The following is an 18,202-nucleotide window of genomic DNA, read 5'->3' as shown; positions in this document are numbered from 1 at the left end:
ATTCTCAAAATTGTTTGCTCAATTGGGAATACTGTGGTTTAGCTCTCAGCTTCCAGCTGCCAGGTATTTTCTTTTTACTTCATCAGTACCCAATACATTGATCTGTTCAGCCCTAAGGGCCAGCCATTGCCTCATATGTTGAGCAGCCTCATCCATTTACCCTAGGCTGCAGTATGTGTATTATCACTGTCTAGATGTGCCATGGCTCGGAAAAGCTTGATTGAACAATGGTACCGAAAATGAAGAGTAAAGGACCAAGAAATGTTGTAAAGGTTTTCAAGCTCTCCACTATCTCCAACATTTCTGGGTCACTCAAAATCTATGCTCCAGCAAAAATAAGCTGATTTCAGCTCTTACAATCTGTGATTTGCTACCTTTGGGTATTATGCCCTCCATCTGGAATATCTTCCCTTGGTCTCATTCTCATTTTCATATTTCTGTCTGTCCTTCAAGGACCAGTTCAAACATCTCTCCTTCCCTGTGCTACTAGTGAGAGCTAAGATCAAGAAAAAGCTGGTTTAAAATATAATAAATGAAGAATAAACTATATATTTGGATATGTTAATTCTAACTTAGAGGAGTCAAGATGGAAATAATCTCTCTTTTCTGTGAATTCATATAGCAAATTTATTAGATCCCTAAAGCATTTATTTCTAATATTTATTAAATATATATTACATCCTGTTCACTAACTTCTGTCAGCAGTACCATCAAAATGCCATGATGTTGGCTTCTTTCCAGGTTTTTCAGGCTTAAGTACAAAGCAGCAGAAGTGTTTTTAAACTCCACCCTCATTCTTACCTCATTTAGTATAAAAGTTACTGATATGTGGCCATATTTGACCCTATTAACATTATATATATATATATAATGTTTTATATATATATAATGTTTTATATATATATGCACACACATACATACATAGAAAATATATACCATGGAGGTTGAGAGTATTAAATTATATATATATGTCTGTGTGTGTCTATATATAGTCTATATATATATAGTGTCTATATATATACGTGCGCATGCGCGCACGTGCGCGCTCGCGCACACACACACACACACACACACACACACACACACACACACCAGGGAGGTTATACACACCAGGGAGGTCGAGAGAAGCTTGTAGGTGGCTCGATGTTTCTTGTTGGGACTAATAGTGGGGCAGGGACTAACTTATCGAAAATATGTTTTAAAAATTACCAGGCATGGTGGTAAGTGCCTGTAGTCCCAGCTACTTGGAAGGCTGAAACAGGAGGATCTCTTGAGCCCAGGAGATTGAGACTATAGTACTAATTATCATGCCTGTGAATAGCCATGGCACTCCAGCCTAGGCAACATAGCAAGACCCTATCTCTTTATTTAAAAAAAAATTATGTGGATTACAAAACACTTGAGGAAGTATAAAAATCAATATTTTTGTATTGTCTGAAAGGAAGGAAACTAGATAAAAATTAATTATATTAAATTAACAATAATAAATGCAGTGACAAATAGGTTTGTTTTTCCTATATTAATTTAGGAATGACTGCCAGCAAAAAACCTGGGAACCGAGAATGCAATCATCCTTGTAAAAGTAAACATACATGTGGACATGACTGCTGTGAGTTCCTTAAAACAAGTTTATTTCAAGTGTTCAGAATTGAAAGGTCTTTGGTGGATAGTAATGACATCCCAATTATCTATGTATGATATTTATATTATGCAACTTAATAACTCAAATAATTTTCTCTCTGTTTTGTGGGCAACATGAAAAAGGTAAATACTAGATTTGAAAATTTAAAGAAATTTGACTTTATAAGAATAAAATCTGAAGTTTAACCTAAAGAATCTGAAGTTTCTTTTCATAGGTAAAATTGGTGTTGCACAGAAGTCAGAAATTAAAGAGTCAACAATTTCTTCATATTTATCTGATTTAAGAAACAGGAACGCTGTTTCATCTGTTCCTCCAGTTAAATGTCTGAAGGTTAGTTTTAATAACGTTTTCCCTTTGTTCTGTAATTAAATTTATATAAATATTCTTTGTTCTGTCTATCAATTAGGTAGGTATCCACAGTGTACTTTAGAATTACTTGTGGACTTGACTAAGAATATTACCATTATTAATAATCCATCTTCCCTTTCTTCCTTCCTTTTTTTCTAAATCTTTCTTCTTTCCTTTCATCTTCATTAAGCACCAAGAATATGCCAAAGTGCTAAGATATAGTGATGAATAAGACAGTCTTACTCTCAATCATAGAATTTGTAGTTGAGTGAGAAATACAAATAAGTAAACATGCTTTTTTAATATAGTGTGATGAGTGATTCTGTGACAGAAGTACAACACACTTAAGTTTAGATAGAAAATGTACTCAATCCACATTTGATGGATCAAGAAAAGATTCCTAATAGATGTGATTGAGACCTGAAGGATAAGCCAAGGATGGAGGGGCAGGCACCAGAATGATAGTAGGGAGGGATAGCTAAATATTCCAGGCATAGCGATTATACAAAGGTCCAGAGGTAATAAAGAAAGAGAGAGATAGATCTTTAAGTAAACTCTTTATCAGTAATACAGTATGTCTAGGGTTCAATTACAGGTAAAGGAGTAGAGAGAGATGAGGCTGAAGAGGCAAGTAGGAACTAGATCATGCAGACCTTTTTGCTATTTTAAGGAATTAGACTTTATCATGAAAGTACTGAGAAGCCAATGAAAGGTTTTAACCAATGACATGATCAAAATTGTATTTTATAAAGGTCACTCTGACTGCAATGTAGAAAAAGGATTAGAGGATGATAGAGTAGGAACAAAGGGACTCATTAGGTGGTTTTTACAATAATCTAAGCAAAATAATGGCCTAGTTTAGGGTAGTGGCCATAGCAATGGAGAGAAGTGACTAGATTAAATTATTTTTCAGAGGTAGAATCGCTACCTTGCTACTTCGTTGGTTATAAGAGACAAAGGAGAAGGAGCAGTCAAAAATGATGCCCAGCTTTCTGGCATTAGCAACTGGGAGAAAAGTAGGGCCTCATTTGGGTAGATATTCTGAAGGAAAAGCAAGTTTGCCAGAATAGGGAACAGGATAAGTTCAACTTGGGAAACACTGAATTTAGAGGACCTGCAAGATATCTAGATAAAGATGTCCTACAGACAGTTGGATGTAACTTTGAAAATCAGGAGACAGAGAGATCTGAGCTAGAAGCAGAGACTTGAGAGTCATTCACATGTAGATGACAATTGAAGCCACAGGAATAAATGAGAACTTTGATTGAGAAAGTGTAGTGTAACAAGAGACCTAGTAAAGAACCATGAAGAATGCCAACATTTAGGCCAGACGTGGTGGCTTACGCCTGTAATCCCAGCACTTTGGGAGGCTGAGGCGGGTGGATCACAAGGTCAGGAGTTTGAGACCAGCCTGGTCAGCATAGTGAAACCCCGTCTCTACTAAAAATACAAAAATTAGTCCGGCGTGGTGGTGGGTGACCATAATCCGAGCTACTTGGGAGGCTGAGGCAGAGAATTGCCTCAACGGGAGGCAGAGGTTGCAGTGAGCTGAGATTACACCACTGCACTCCAGCCTGGGCAAAAGAACAAAACTGCATCTCAAAAAAAAAAAAAAAAAAAAAAAAAAAAAAAAAAAAAAAAAAAGCCAACATTTAAGAAGGGCCTGAGTGAAATATTCGAGTCAAGAACTAACCTGAGTTTCTCCTAATTCGTTGATTTGGGGACTTTATGTACCACCAGGAATTTTGTTGTTTGGCTCATGTGTTACAAGTTATTGATGTGAAACTGATACTTGAACTTATGCTGATACTTACATTTGTTTCATTAATAGATACAGATGAGTAAATCTCAAAGTGTGGACCTTAAAGAGTTTGGTTTTACTCCAAAACCTTCCCTTCCTAGTATATCGAGGTACAAATATAATGTTAATATCTAAGGTAAAATATTTATCATAAACTCTGTTCCTGCAGGTAACCATTTATTCAGGGAAAGATAGTCACTGGCTACCATCAAATCACAGTTATCGTTTAGTTCCATAAAGAAGCAATAACATCATAATGGTTTCATTATCTTTGATACCCTAAATTTATTTAGAACTCTACAGTTATGAAATAACACTCATTAAATCATCTCTTCCCTAGGAAACTACCTCTCCTATGTCATTCCCTTAGGTTCTCTCTTTATAGGGAATATAAACTAAGTGACAAGAGTATACTTTAAAAGTGGAAATGATGTTGGCATACAAAGTCTAACCTTTCAATTTAGAAGCTCAGTCCATGCTAATAATATCTCACATTTATAATACAAAAATTATACATTCGTGCATTATATTTTCTGACTTAAACAACAACATGGCCATAAAATGAGGTATTTTTTGTCCCATTGTATAGATGGAGAAACTGAAGTTCATATTCCTAGTTAGCAAGCAGAAGGCCTCAGATGGTAACTCAGTGTTCTTTTCCTGTATCGTGATGCCTACAGGACAATCATATATGTAATTTCCCTTCCAGATAAGGGCATTCTACATGCAGGAATGGCATTCAATATATTTAACAACTAGTATAGAACAGGAACTGACTCATTGGAATAGATACCAGCAGTAGTTCTAGAGATCGTGGCTTTTGTTATCTAACTAAGGGCATGAAAAGAAGACTAAGTATTGGTCACTTCCATTAAATACCTGTTTATTTGCTACCCAAGCATGGTCCAGTTTTTCACAGAAGTGTTAAATGAATAAATCATTATTTTTATTTATATGAATAAATAGTTTTCAGGCTTAATTTTCATATTTTCTTTAACTTTTTATGGTTTTATCTTTATAAAGGTCAGAATATTTAAACATATCTGAATTTCCTATAACGGAGCAGTGGGATCAGCCTGAAATCTATGGAAAAGTTAGACAAGAACCATCTGAATATCAAGACAAAGGTAAATTACCATTGACACTTACTTGAGAGAGTAAATGGCTTATTACTACTTTGAATTGACAAGTAGTGTTATTGAAACACCAGCATCTGAAATTATTGTAATTATTAACTTGGCAACATTTTTCTCTTAGATTACTGAATCATTTTCAAATTCTTGGGTCTGTTATTCAGATGGTCTTACTCTATTTTTTTTTAATCTCTTTCCTACATAATGCTATTTTAATTTAAAGATACTATGAGAAAAATCTGAGCCAATAAGGGATCCTTGAGTATATAGAGTATTAACATACTGAATGATTACCTTCATATATTGTTAGAATTATTTAAAATAATTTTATGTTTATAAAACTAGTCCAGTTTTACAAAATATCAATGTGACCTTGGGCAAGTTATTTAATCTCTTTGGGCTTTAGTCCTAACTTTAAGATGAAGGTGTTGAACTGGGTGACCTTTAATATCTCTCCAATTCTTAAACCTATGATTCTTAAAATTCTATGTTAGTATGAGAATATAACTTAGGTTGTGGGATATAGCTAGTTTGTAATCTGGATTTGCTTTTTTATCTGTCATTAAATTAATGAGATAATACATATAAATTCAACACTGCCTGGTTCATCATTACTCTGGTTCCTGCAATTAATAGAGCATAATTTCCCTGAATAATGCTATTAATAGCAGTCTGTTAAAACATGAGACAGTCCTATCCATCTTCAAGTGGCTGTATGTAGAAATGGTAAGCTTGGGGTTTTCTGAAAATCATTTCATGTGTTTGGCATTGGCTTCTGTTGACATTCTTGTCTTTATGCTATCATTTTTTTTCTTCATGTTGTAACTTTTTTTTCCTCTAGTCATAATTTAAAATTTTACAGAGGCAAAGACTGGAGTATTTACTACCACTTATGATACCATGGCACCTATTAGGCCCAATAATGAGATCAAGAAAAGTTCCCTAATCTCACCTGGAGAATCAGAGCATTTATCCAACTTATTCAAAGCCTGGATATCATTACAAAGTGGATAGGAAGTATAAAATTGTCAAGCTTCTTATATTTATCTGTGTTCAACATCTAGCCCTCTAACTTACTCCTTCCTTATTCTACTACTCTATTACCTGTCCTTCTGCACACAAGAGCTTACCTATCCTTCCCTCTACTTACTTTTGTGTTCTATTTACATGGTTTTCCTGCTTTTTTTTCCCACTCACTATTCCAAATTCAATTTATATTATGATATTAAAGCCTCATGTAGATACCTTAACACCCAATAATAACTGTATCCCTGTTTTATCGAGTGGGCCACTTTTTTTTTTTTAAAAAAGGAGCTGTATGGTGTAGTAGTTAAGTTCACAGGGTCTGAAAACAATCTGTCCAAGTCCTAGCTCTGACATTTAGTGTAACCTTTCATAGTCTACTTAACCACTTTGTCTAAATTCCTCATCTGGTTATATTTTAGGGGTTTTGGGATTAAATGAGATAATGTATGTAAAGCTGTTATAGTTTCTGGTACTGTTAGTAACAGTTAATTGAGTATGTTTATTGTATTTTTCACATATTAGTCTTTGGTGGCAAAACATACTTTAAATGTATTCAAATACTGCTTTTGAGAATGTTTTTGAAAAGCATGGCAGTTTTTATCTTCTGTATTCCAATTTCAAAAAGGGAAGAAGAAAAAATGTCAAAAATTATATAAGAAAGCATGTTGAATCATAAGACTTAAATTGAAAGGGACCTTGTGCAGTTTCTCATTTTATAGTGAAAGAAGCCAAGACTCCAAGAGATTAAATGACTTGCCCCAAAATTTCATATCTAATTAATGTCAAGGCCAGAAATAGATTCCATATCTTTTGATTCCCAGCCCAATGCCATTTCTTTAAAGTGAAATTGACTTTCAGTTATCAGTGGAGAATTGAAAATTGAACCAGTAGTATATGAACTCTTTCAGCTTTTCGCCCCACCCCTCAACTATATATTTCCCTGTCTCTGCATCCATCTGTAACTATCTATTTGTCTTAAAAGAAAAATTATCTTTTCTTCCACTCGAGGCATATCTCTACTCCTGTAATCTTAATTCTATCCAATCCTGCTTTCCCTGGGACTTTAGAAGATCATTATCCATCTCCTTTTTCCTGTATTTTCATTGTTTCCTCTCCACTGTGTCTTTCCCTTTAGCATATAAATATGTTGAAGTCTCTTCCTTCTTCAGCTTCATGTCCTCATCTAGCTGGTCATGACTTTTTTTATTATAAATGATAGCAATTCTACTCAAAATGACTTAAGCACAAGAAAAGGAACCAATTGTCTCAAGTAAACTGAAAAGTATCTGGCCTAATTCTGGCTAAATCAAGGCACTCATGCCTCTGGCTTTCTCTCAATCTTTTAGCTATGCCTGTTGCTACTTGGCTTTACTTTTTAAATAGGGTTTCTCATATGGCAGGTAGCCCCTAACTTTCATCTTAGCAGTTTAGCAGCCTCAATGGAAAAAGGTAGACTTCCCTGTTAGTTTTGGCAGACCAGAACTCATTCTAACTGGCCTCATTTGAGTCATGTGTTTATCACTTGATCAATCCCAGTAACCTGAGGATTGGGTCATTGTATACCTGTGGCCCCAGAGAAGGCAGGGCACCATGAAAAATGGCCTTACTAGGATCCAGTGGAATTGTAGAAGTAGGTTCTTCAAAGGAAAGGGAGGGTACTCCCACTAAAAGAAGGGAAAGCATACCAGGCAGACAAAAACCAGAATTCTAGAGTCCCCATACCCTCTATCTCTTGCTTTCTCATCACAACAAAAATTAATTGAAAGAGCAATTGACACTCAGTATGCTCATCACTTCCTTATACCCTAGTTCCTCTTTATTCATTAAAATTTGGATTTTCTCTGTATAACTCCTTTGAAATTGTTTTTGTTCAGGCCATTTAGTGACTTTCTAAGTTCTGAATTCAGTGAACTATTTTCAACTGTTACTCTCTTTGACCTCTGTAGTATTTGATACTTCTGGTCTTTCATTTGGAAATCTCTCTTTGGTTTCAATTAAACCATTATGTTGGTTTCCTGTTACCTCTTAGGCTGCATGGGCTTTTCTTCCTGTTGATGTTGCAAAAGTATTCTTTTTTCTTTTTATTCTTCTCACTTCAAAAACTTTTCCTATACAATATCACCCAAGCCTGTGTCTTTAATCACTATGTTTTGATAATTTCTAAGTCTGTATCTCCCATCTAGATCTTTCTTTCTAACTCCAAATTCACCTATATAATCACCTTCCTGGACATATCCACCTAACAGTTAACATATCAGACATGTCAGCATCTGAACTCTGGCTTCTTTGTACCTCACTCTGCACCTTCTCTTTTTTCCTTAGCTCAGCAAATGAACTCTTTTCTTTGTTAAGCTGCTAAAGATAGAAAAAGTGTCCTTCTAAATGGCTCACCCCATGTGTAAATAATCACCAAATCTTAATTATTTTGCTTCCTGCACATCTCTTATATTTGTTATTTCCTCTCTATCCTTTCTGCTGATACTCTAGCTTAAGCATTCATTGTCTCTCTTTACTGCAATAACTTACTTTTCTCTCTGCTTTCAGTCTCATTATCCTTCAATCCATAATATTCCAGGTGATCTAACAGACATATCTGGTTGTGTAAACCTTTTGCTGAAACATCTTCAATAGTTATCCTTTGCCTGTAAGGAAAAAACAAAACAAAACAAAAAAATCTCCTCAATATGGCAAATAAGCTTCAACATGATCTAGCGTTTAACTACCTGTGCAGACACAGTGGACCCTGCCTTTTCCTACTTTGTGCTCCAGAAATCCTGAAAACTTACAGTTCTCCCAAAAGTCTCGGTTCTCTCATATTGCTGTGTCTTTTACATGGTGTTTTCCCTTCATGGCATAGGTTCCCTTTCCTCTTGCCCTGCCTCACAACCACAGCTCTATCAAGCTGAAATTCTAACTACTCTTCCTTCATATGCTATCACCTTAGGAGTCTGTCTGTCATGTGGTATCCCCTAGAAGAGTATGTCTCACTTCCATTGTAGGTTTAGATCCTCCTTCCTCTGCATTCCCATTGCACTCTGTACAAACTTCCATTTTTAGTACATTGTGTGTCTCAGTGTGTGCAAATCAACATACAAAAGTAGAATAATGTGAACTGTAGTTATAGGTACGGTTGAAGAATAAAGAAGGGTTTGGACAGGTGAAGAAATCAATTGGTGGAGGATACTTAAAGTGGAGGAAACTCAGTGATATGCTGGAGCAAGTTTATACTGACTTATGAGAGGTGATTATTAAATTTTCAAGAATCTTTCAGCCATTATTAAAAATTTAATTACATAAACTCTTAATTAAATTATGTTAAAAACAAAGGCAAAAATACTCAAAACTCATCACTTTCTAATTGTTCCACTGTATTTTACTGTTATCTGTGTTCTTGAGGTTATTTATCTATATGGTAGAAATGCTATATAATAGGGTGCCGTCGTGCATTTTTTCCCAACTTCTTATTCAATTATGTCACATTAATAGCTTGAAATCAGTTATGGTGGAAACATTTATACCATAGGAATCAGCAAACACTACCAATCTGGGTTTGATTTATTGTTTTGCTTATTATTTAGACTTAAGAAAGTGAGGGATACAATTTAATCATGTAGATTAAACAAACGTGTGTTGCTATTGTAGCCATTACATTGTGAATAACACAAAAAATTGAGAGAATATTCTTCTAGTATTTGAAAATTACTATCTAATTCAGGAAAGAAGTTACTTAAGTCAATGATGAATGAGTGAAATCCCAACAGATGTCTTTGTTGTTTTATTAATACTTTCATCTTACTTGTTAGAGTCAACAAAAATATCAAACAACATTCACATGAGAGCTACATTCATTTGTCACTTGCAACCATAGGTTGACTACAGATAAAAGAGTGGCAAAACTTAATGAAAACATTCAATGAGAATCAATTAGATATATGGAATTTACATGTAAGCATACCATATATGTTACTGTTATTTATAAAATGTGTGCTGTATAGCCTTTACATCAGTAAAGATTATAATAAACTTATATATGTATACATATGCATACGCTTTTTGTAGAGGTAGCTATTAAACATTTATTAGCACAATACTATGTAAAACTGTACAACTAAAGGCATTTAGCCCCCCATAACAATCTTTTGAGGTAGGTACTGTTGTTGCCTTATTTTGCAGAATCAAGAAGTTTGAATTACTTGTCTAAGGCCACACAACTAATAGAAAGGTGGAATTTTCACTTAGGTAGTTTGGCTCTAAATCTAGGCTATAAACAATGAATAACACTGAGGATTTTTTAGCAGGAGAAGAATAAATATTATTTATTTTGTACAAATACTTTTTATAACAATACTGAAAATTAACTTTAGGGAGAAGATCTGGAGGAAGAAGGCCATTTTAAAAACTATTATAATCCAATCTTGGAGGAGAGTTATTCTAATATGGGAATTAAGAGGAAAAATTAATTGCCTAAAAAATTTATTGAAACTTAAATTTAGTGCAACTTAATACAGTTAATAGAATTGGCTGAATACAGTATTCAACAATGCTTGACACAATGCTTTTGAAAACTATTACTCAAGAACTCTGTTTAGTAGTTGAAAGATGTGTTTGATATATCAATAGACTACGATGCTTGTGGTTTAAAAAGTACCTATAGTCTTTTATACATACACGTAACAGATTTTTCTAGATATAACTATTCTACAACTTCAAATGAGAAAGTCTCTCAAACAGTGTTCTTCAACAGAAGTCTTCATATATCTGGAAATCAAAATTTGACAGATGCACATAAAAGCAATTCTCTATTTTCAGAAGTTTTGAATGTGAACTTTGAATTGGGAAATGAAGTTCGGGATGATTTTGATGAGGAAAACTTAGAAGTTACTAGCTTTTCAACTGATACTGAGAAGACAAAAATATCAGGTAAAATCATACTTAGCATGAAATCATTTTATTAGAAATTCTTTGAATATGTTTCATTTCAGCTCCTGGAACTAAGTTTCTTTGCCTTTGTTGTGTGTGCTTGTTTAGTTAGATTTGGTTTGTTAAGATTGTAATTTTTAACAAAACTGAAAATGTGACCCTTCTACACAGAACATTTCCCCCCTAAGGACAGAGATCAAGGTTATTCCATGATGATAATGTAGCAAATGAGCACTTTCTATTCTATTGCTCCTATCTCTTGTAAAAGTCAATTCAAATTGTTTATTCAATTTTCTCTCATGAAACAGACTATTTTGTTCTCCATTCTAAGATCACAAATGGTCTGCTAATATTTATGAAGGACAAAAAAATATGTTTTTAAAACTATTCATCTGCTTGCAAAGAAAATAACTTTTATTTCTAGTTGAAATATGAAATTTTCAGCTTGAAGTAAATAAGTAAATAAGAAAAAACAGGATTAGTTTATCCTGTACTAGAAATTCTATTTAAATCATATACAACCCCAAAATAATGAGGCTTATTAGCTCTTTGAGTGAAAGGCAAATTTACTCCATTTCACTAAAACAGAGAATTGAAAATCTTGGCAAGTATGTGACAAGATAGCAATGGAGATACTGTCTCCCATTAGGGCTGACAGAAAGAAATCAGTCCCTCAGCCTTCTCAGTGCAGACTGGTATTCCCACAATTATAGATACCTCTTACTATAACCCACCTCATGTTTTTAAAAGAATATTTCAAAGGGAAGCAGTTAGAAGTTGAAATGTTATTGTTTTGGGAGCCTTAGAATTACCTAGAGAACTAATACTGCTTCTGAAAAGAACAGGATTTGACCACCTTCACAGAATAGGCCAGGACAATCTCCATGATGTGGGGTCATTAGGCACAATTTTGTATATCACTGGACAACTACTGTTCCCTACCTCGAGTTTAAATGTCATTGGGTACTGTAAGTTAATAGGCAATGTGTACTGATCCTTCGAGGTAGCCTAGTCCTAAGAGGGCATAGCTTTGTCACTGGGAAAATCAGTCTCAATAAATGACATTTTCCCTCATGTATAGAGCACTTTAAATGATTATGAGCAGACCATTGAAAATACTGAGTGAACTTCAACTTGATCATTTATGTGAATGAAAATGTAAGTATATAAATAATGAGGGTGAGTGGAAAAGCACAAACTGTTTTTCCTCAGTCTCACACCATGATCAGCCCAAAAGACATCTGTGACCAAATGTCTGTGGGTTTTTTCCCCACACACCAAGCAAGCAGTCAGTTCCACAGTGAATACCAGCTGGGTGTCTTCCAACCCAGTAGAGTTAGAAACAGGGGTCAAAGACCAACTATGTATTTTACAACAACACAGGTGGCTTGAGGACCTTTCAATATAGTTACTAGTAAGCTAACCTATATGTTTTATAGTTTTACTCCCTTAGCTTTGTGCCCCTAATTTTTCTACGCAAATTAAATTAGGTTATTGAGAATTATTCATTCCTTCCTTAACCAGATCATATCTGTTGGAGACAGCACTGTAGAACTTGTGAAAAGCTTCATTCAGCTGTTTCTTGGCATTTTGTTTCAAAATGTTATCTCTTCACATAGGATTTGGAAACACTTTGAGTTCAAGTACCAGGGCAAGTAAGCTACCCCTTCAAGAGTCAAAGAGCAAATTCCAAAGAGAAATGTCAAACAGGCAAGTTTTAGAACTTTGATTTGTAATACATACAACTTTGTATCCTCTTGACACATAGTTGGAGATGGAGATCAAGGTATTAGATGTCAGAGATGCTAAAAGGTATTAGCCAACCTAAACCCTCTTAATCTTAGAGGTGTGTTTCTCAAAGTGCTATTGTAAAACCACCTGCATCAAAATCACTTTGTGGTGCATATTAAAAATGCACATTCTTGAGCCCCACATTAGACCTACTGAATTTTTGTCTCTGGGACTGGAGCCCAGGAACCTTCACTTTTAACAAGACTTGAAAACTGAATAGGAGTTTGACAACTAGAACAGAGGCGGACAGGCATTCCAGGTATAAGAAAGCATCTGTAAAGGGATAAGGCTTGAAAAGGCATCCTGTCTCAAAGATCAGTAAAGTGTGGTATGTGTGGTCACAGCATAATCTCTGTTGCTGAGGTCTTATTGTAAGGGCTTTGAGTGCTGCGCTTAGATACCTATCCTGTACCCAGACAGTCAGGGGTCGCAAACCCAAATACCTTCAAGATTTGGTGGGCCAAGGCCAACTGCAGAGTGTCCCATCTAAAGGAAGCAGCCACTACTCAGCTCCAAACAGTTGTTACTATGCAGGCAATGTGAGTCTAGTGTTATAAAATATTCTGATTTTTCAAGAAAAGCTAGGAATCTGAAATTTTATGTGATATCTTATTATTTTTAAATTTTGACAACTAATTTAAAAAAATGTGATGTAATCTGTGGCACCCTCCTCCAAAAAATAATATCTGTAGGCCAGATGTGTCCTAGGGCCCTCTAGTTTTTACCTGTATGGTAGGCAGTGAGGAAGCATCCAAAATATTTAAGCACAGGAAAAACAATTTGATTTAAAAAATCATCCTAGCAGCAGTATGCAGAGTGAATCGTAGGACGTGGGATTGCCAGAGGCATGGTGGCCAATGAGAAAGACAGACTATAATGAGGCCTAAACTAGGGCAGAAGTGATAGGAACAGAGAGGTAGGGTTGGATTTTTAAAACATTTCAGAAATAGAGCAGATTCATTGTGGCAACTGATAGGATATGATAGTTGAGGAAGAGGGAAGAATAATGGCACCTAGGTAGATGTTATTTAAGGATATAGGAAACAAGAGATTTAGAATGGAAAACATAATTTTATAAATGTTCAATTTGAAGTATCTTTACAAAAAATGCAAAATGCATTGGGAAATATTGGACTTGATTAGAAGTCAAGGGAGAGAAATTATGGCCAAAGCCAAAATTTTCAAATCAGAAGAAATACCAACAGCTTTTTTTCAGGGTCTGATTTTCTACTTAAGGATTATTTATTTCTCTGCTTTAAAAAAATACTAAGTTTGTGGTATCCCTTGGAATTTTTGCTGTTATTTAGCCATTACTGATCATTAGTATCAGCATCACAGACTCATAGTTTTCATAGAATTCCAGAGCTAAGGGGGGTCTTAAGCATTGTTTAGTCTCCCTCTCACTGGATCCTTGAATCACCATTCAACATCACTGGCAAGTAGTCATGCCACCTCTACCAAGACAGTTCCAGTGACCAGGAGCTCATCCACCCTTGTTCCATGTTAGGATTCTTAGATCATTGAATAGCTTTTCAAAACATTTGCTTAAAATATGTCTTTTTATCACTTTGTTTCATTGGTTAAAACTCTGAGTCACATAGAATAAACAGATATAAACATCCAAGTGAGACAAAGTTGTAGGTGTACAGAAGCAAAAAGTAGATAAATCATAAGGAGGAAGGTAACAAGGCACATGAACAGTTTTGTGCACCACACCTTTAAAAAACAACAAATAATTTTGGAAGAGTTTAGAAGTGACCAACAGAAGATGTGCAGGTTTAAAAATGGATTCTAACAAGAACCCTCTGAGAACCTGGTGTAGAAGTTGCTGTTGGGGAAAAGGCCTGTGGGACCTGAGGATTTGGGATGGAAAGGAGATTTGCTTTTTTATTTTTTTAAGTTAGAGTACAGTGGCATAATTATGGCTCACTGCAGCCTCAACCTCTTGGGCTGAAGATCCTCCCACCTCAGCCTCCCAAGGAGCTGGGACTACAGGTACATACACACCACTATGCCTGGCTAACTAAAAAAATTTTTTTTTTTCTGGAGACGGGGGTCTTGCTATGTTTACTAAGCTGGTCTCAAACTCCTGGACTCAAGCTGTCCTCGCACCTCAACCTCCCAAAATGCTGGGATTACAGGTGTGAGCCACTGTCACTGTGCTTAGCCTGCTTTTTCTTTTATACACTTTTTACTTTTTTATTCCTTGCCATGTATATATATTTATTAGTCAGAGACAAAATGATCCAATCCTATCAGTATATGTGGTTCTTCCCTGTCCCCACCCACACTGCTCATTGCTCCTTACATGGCTGTTACATTTTAGCCTTCAGGTGTCAACTTAAATGGTTACCTCATCAGAGATGCATTGATGATCATCTTTTAAAAATGGGTTTATAGCTCCACACCATTATTTCTTATGCTATTACCCAGTTCATTTTCTTTTTATAATTGTAGAATCTATAATTATGTATATATTTGCTTTTATTCATTGTCTGCTTCATGGTAACTCCCTGACTTTTTCTTTATTACTTCATACTCAGCTTCTAGTATAATATCTGGCATATGGTAGTGAAGAATAAATGTGTTTTAGTGAATGAGTTAATACAGAAGGTTCAGAGTAAATTCTTGCCTACAGTTTTATCTAAGAAGATAACTGGAGATGTCTACAGTGAGACCAGAATAGAGAAAGGAGATTAAAAGTTAAGCAAGTGAAATTTAGAAAACGTTTATAGGGTTCTATGTAATAGACAATTAAGCATTAGACTCAATTTTAAAGAAAATTGTTGAATAATTATTTCTATAGTCCCTTAAAAATAGTATTTTTTCCTAATTTGGAATATATAAATTATGGTTTGGTCTAAAAGAAAGGAAATATACCAAGTTCTCCATTAGTATTTTGTGATAAATGTGATAAACTTTGATCATATTCCCCAAAAATCATTATGATCCAAATTAGAATGGTTTTTCTTGACATATTTTACAAATAATTAATTTTAATTTTTAGTTTTGTTTCATCACATAAGATGTCAGATATTTCTTTATCAAATTCTGCTATGCCCAGGTTCAGTGCATCCTCCATGACAAAATTACCTCAACAAGCCAAAAATGCCGTTCTTGTAAGAAGAAGCACTTCTTTGTTTTTCTTTTAAATTTTGCCCAAGTGCTTAAACTTTCAATGATTGTTATTTTTTATCTCAAATGTAGGATCATTTCCAAGAAAGAAAACCACAAAATCTGTCACCAGAGATTGAGAAGCTATGCTTTACTTGCTCTGAAAAAAACCCAAATTCTTCAAATTATAAAAAAGTGGATTTTTAAAATTAGAAACAGTGAATGTAAAAAGGAAGTTGATTTCAGGTAAGAACTCTTTAAAGACACTTTAAGATTATATCAATAAAAAACTTTTTACAAAGAAATTCAGCATTCCTTTTTCCTTGGTTCATTTTAAAGATTAGAGCCTGAATATTTTATTTATTAAAGACATTAAAATTTTCAAGCCTCAGTGAGCTAAGCTCCTTAAGATGTTTCGAATATCATATACCTCCGTTCTTGACAACCCATATATTTAATGCTGTTTATTCAAACATTATATTGACTTGATAAACTTACTTCTACTGATTTGAATACAGTATGTTAATTTTGTAAAGTGTAAAGTCATTGAGAAATCCAGATGAGATCAGCTAATTTTTCAAAACTTGAAGTTGTATTTTAGTTAACCAGTTATTTCACAATCAACAGGTTCAATGAAAATGTCAGATTAAATCTCATTGGTTGCCCCACTGCTAGCCATTTTAGAAAAGGAAACTGTGTTGCAGTTTCTGTCTCCTTGAAGAGTCAAAAGATTTGAGACCTGTTCACAGTGTTTTGTTTTTCTTTGTTTAAGACCAGTCAAGTGAAGCAGTGGGAGTGCAGAAGAAACAAAGAAATTTGTAACTGGTTATGATCAATTAGTTGTAAACACCACTTCCCTTGGACCAGGCTGTTCACATATTTATTAAATGACATAACTTTTCAATATGTTTAAAGAAATAACTTTACAGTTCCTACCATTTGCAGTTTATGAAGTCTAATTTTCCCCAACAGACTTCCTACAGAGTTATGCATACTGAAGTTTATTTGATACATTAACTTCACAGAAATCTTCATTTATTTTATTGTATTTAGTATTATTTATTGTGTATTTTTAAATAAATTGTGTTAAAAATAGTTATTTTTACTTTTTCTTCTTTCTCCCAGTATGTATCATCCTGATGATGAAACTGATGAAATGAAGTCTTTATTGGGAATATTTGATGGTATTTTCTAAAACAAACAAATACTTTTTATATTAATAAGAGAAAGAATAAAGACACCTAATCACAAAGCACACTTTTTATTTTTAAAAGGTAGTTCATAATTGTTCAGAGTTTTTTCTCCTGAATTTGATTAGCTTTGTTCACCTTTTGCAACAAAATATATGGACTGATTTATTTTCCCATTATATTGTAACTTCTTGAAAAGCTCTTTTACAGTGGCTTTGTTTCAGTAATCCCTTAAGTTAAGGCTTATTGCACTTAGAAATAATTATTTGGTTATTAATTGGATTTTGACAAGAACCAATGTAAAATTTTATTTTTATGTTTTCTTAAGAAGAAAAATATTCTATGAAAGCAAAATAATGCTAACTTAATGAATCTGCTTACTATATGGATTAATCACTAATATTATTCCCATGTATTTTGTTTCACTAAAGATTTTTAAGAATCCAATGGCTGTTTGAACCTACTGTTGTCTAACTTTGAGCAACAGTAAATGAAATATTAATCAGTATAGATTGTTGTTTTCATTTAGCTTGTTTTTCAATGTCGTGAATTCTAAAACTTTATGTTGACTTTTACTGTAGTAAAAAGATTTTATATTTTTTTCCAATGAATTACATTTCAAATTCATTTATTGATAAGTGTTATATAGGTACCCTAAGCAATGTTTATTATCAAAATTTTAATAGGTACCATGAGAAGTTGAAGCCCACTTAAGAATTTTTAGAAAATATTTTTTTCTTTTTAAAAAACTTTTATTTTAGATTCAGTGTTATCTGTGCAGGAGTGTTACATAGATAAACTCATATCATGGGGATTTGTTGTACAGATTATTTCATGGCCCAGGTACTAGGTCTAGTATCCAATAGTTATTTTTCCTGATCCTCTCCCTCCTTCCACTGTCCACCCTCAGGTAGACCCCAGTGTCTGTTGTTCCCTTCTTTGTGTCCATGAGTTCTCATCATTTAGCTCCTACGTATAAGTGAGAACATGCTGTATTTGGTTTTCTGTTCCTTTGTTAGTTTACTAAGGCTTCCAGCTCCATCCGTGTTCCTGCAAAAGACATAATCTTATTCTTTATTATGGCCATATATGTAAAATGTTTTCTTTATCCAGTCTACCATTGATGAGCATTTAGGTGGATTCCATGTCTTTGTTATTGTGAATAGTGCTGTGATGACCGTACGTGTGCATGTGTCTTTATGGTAGAATGATTTTTATTCCTTTGGCTATATACCCT

General features: G+C 34.3%; 1 protein-coding gene across 1 annotated transcript; it reads left to right on the top strand.

Moving 5' to 3' along the window:
• Positions 1 to 1,530: 1,530 nt before the first annotated feature.
• Positions 1,531 to 16,970, top strand: LOC104670031 (probable ATP-dependent DNA helicase HFM1). Its single transcript, XM_030942326.1, is given in 10 exon segments — positions 1,531 to 1,609; positions 1,857 to 1,972; positions 3,822 to 3,901; positions 4,815 to 4,918; positions 10,760 to 10,870; positions 12,490 to 12,580; positions 15,669 to 15,780; positions 15,869 to 15,976; positions 15,978 to 16,021; positions 16,901 to 16,970. Coding segments are annotated over 10 exon segments (915 nt in total).
• The last annotated feature ends 1,232 nt before the right edge of the window (positions 16,971 to 18,202 follow it).

Source organism: Rhinopithecus roxellana, chromosome 12 (assembly GCF_007565055.1).
Source record: "Rhinopithecus roxellana isolate Shanxi Qingling chromosome 12, ASM756505v1, whole genome shotgun sequence".
Taxonomy (NCBI): Eukaryota; Metazoa; Chordata; class Mammalia; order Primates; family Cercopithecidae; genus Rhinopithecus; species Rhinopithecus roxellana.
Note: the sequence above shows the minus strand (reverse complement) of the source record. Positions and strands in the feature narration are given on the sequence as shown.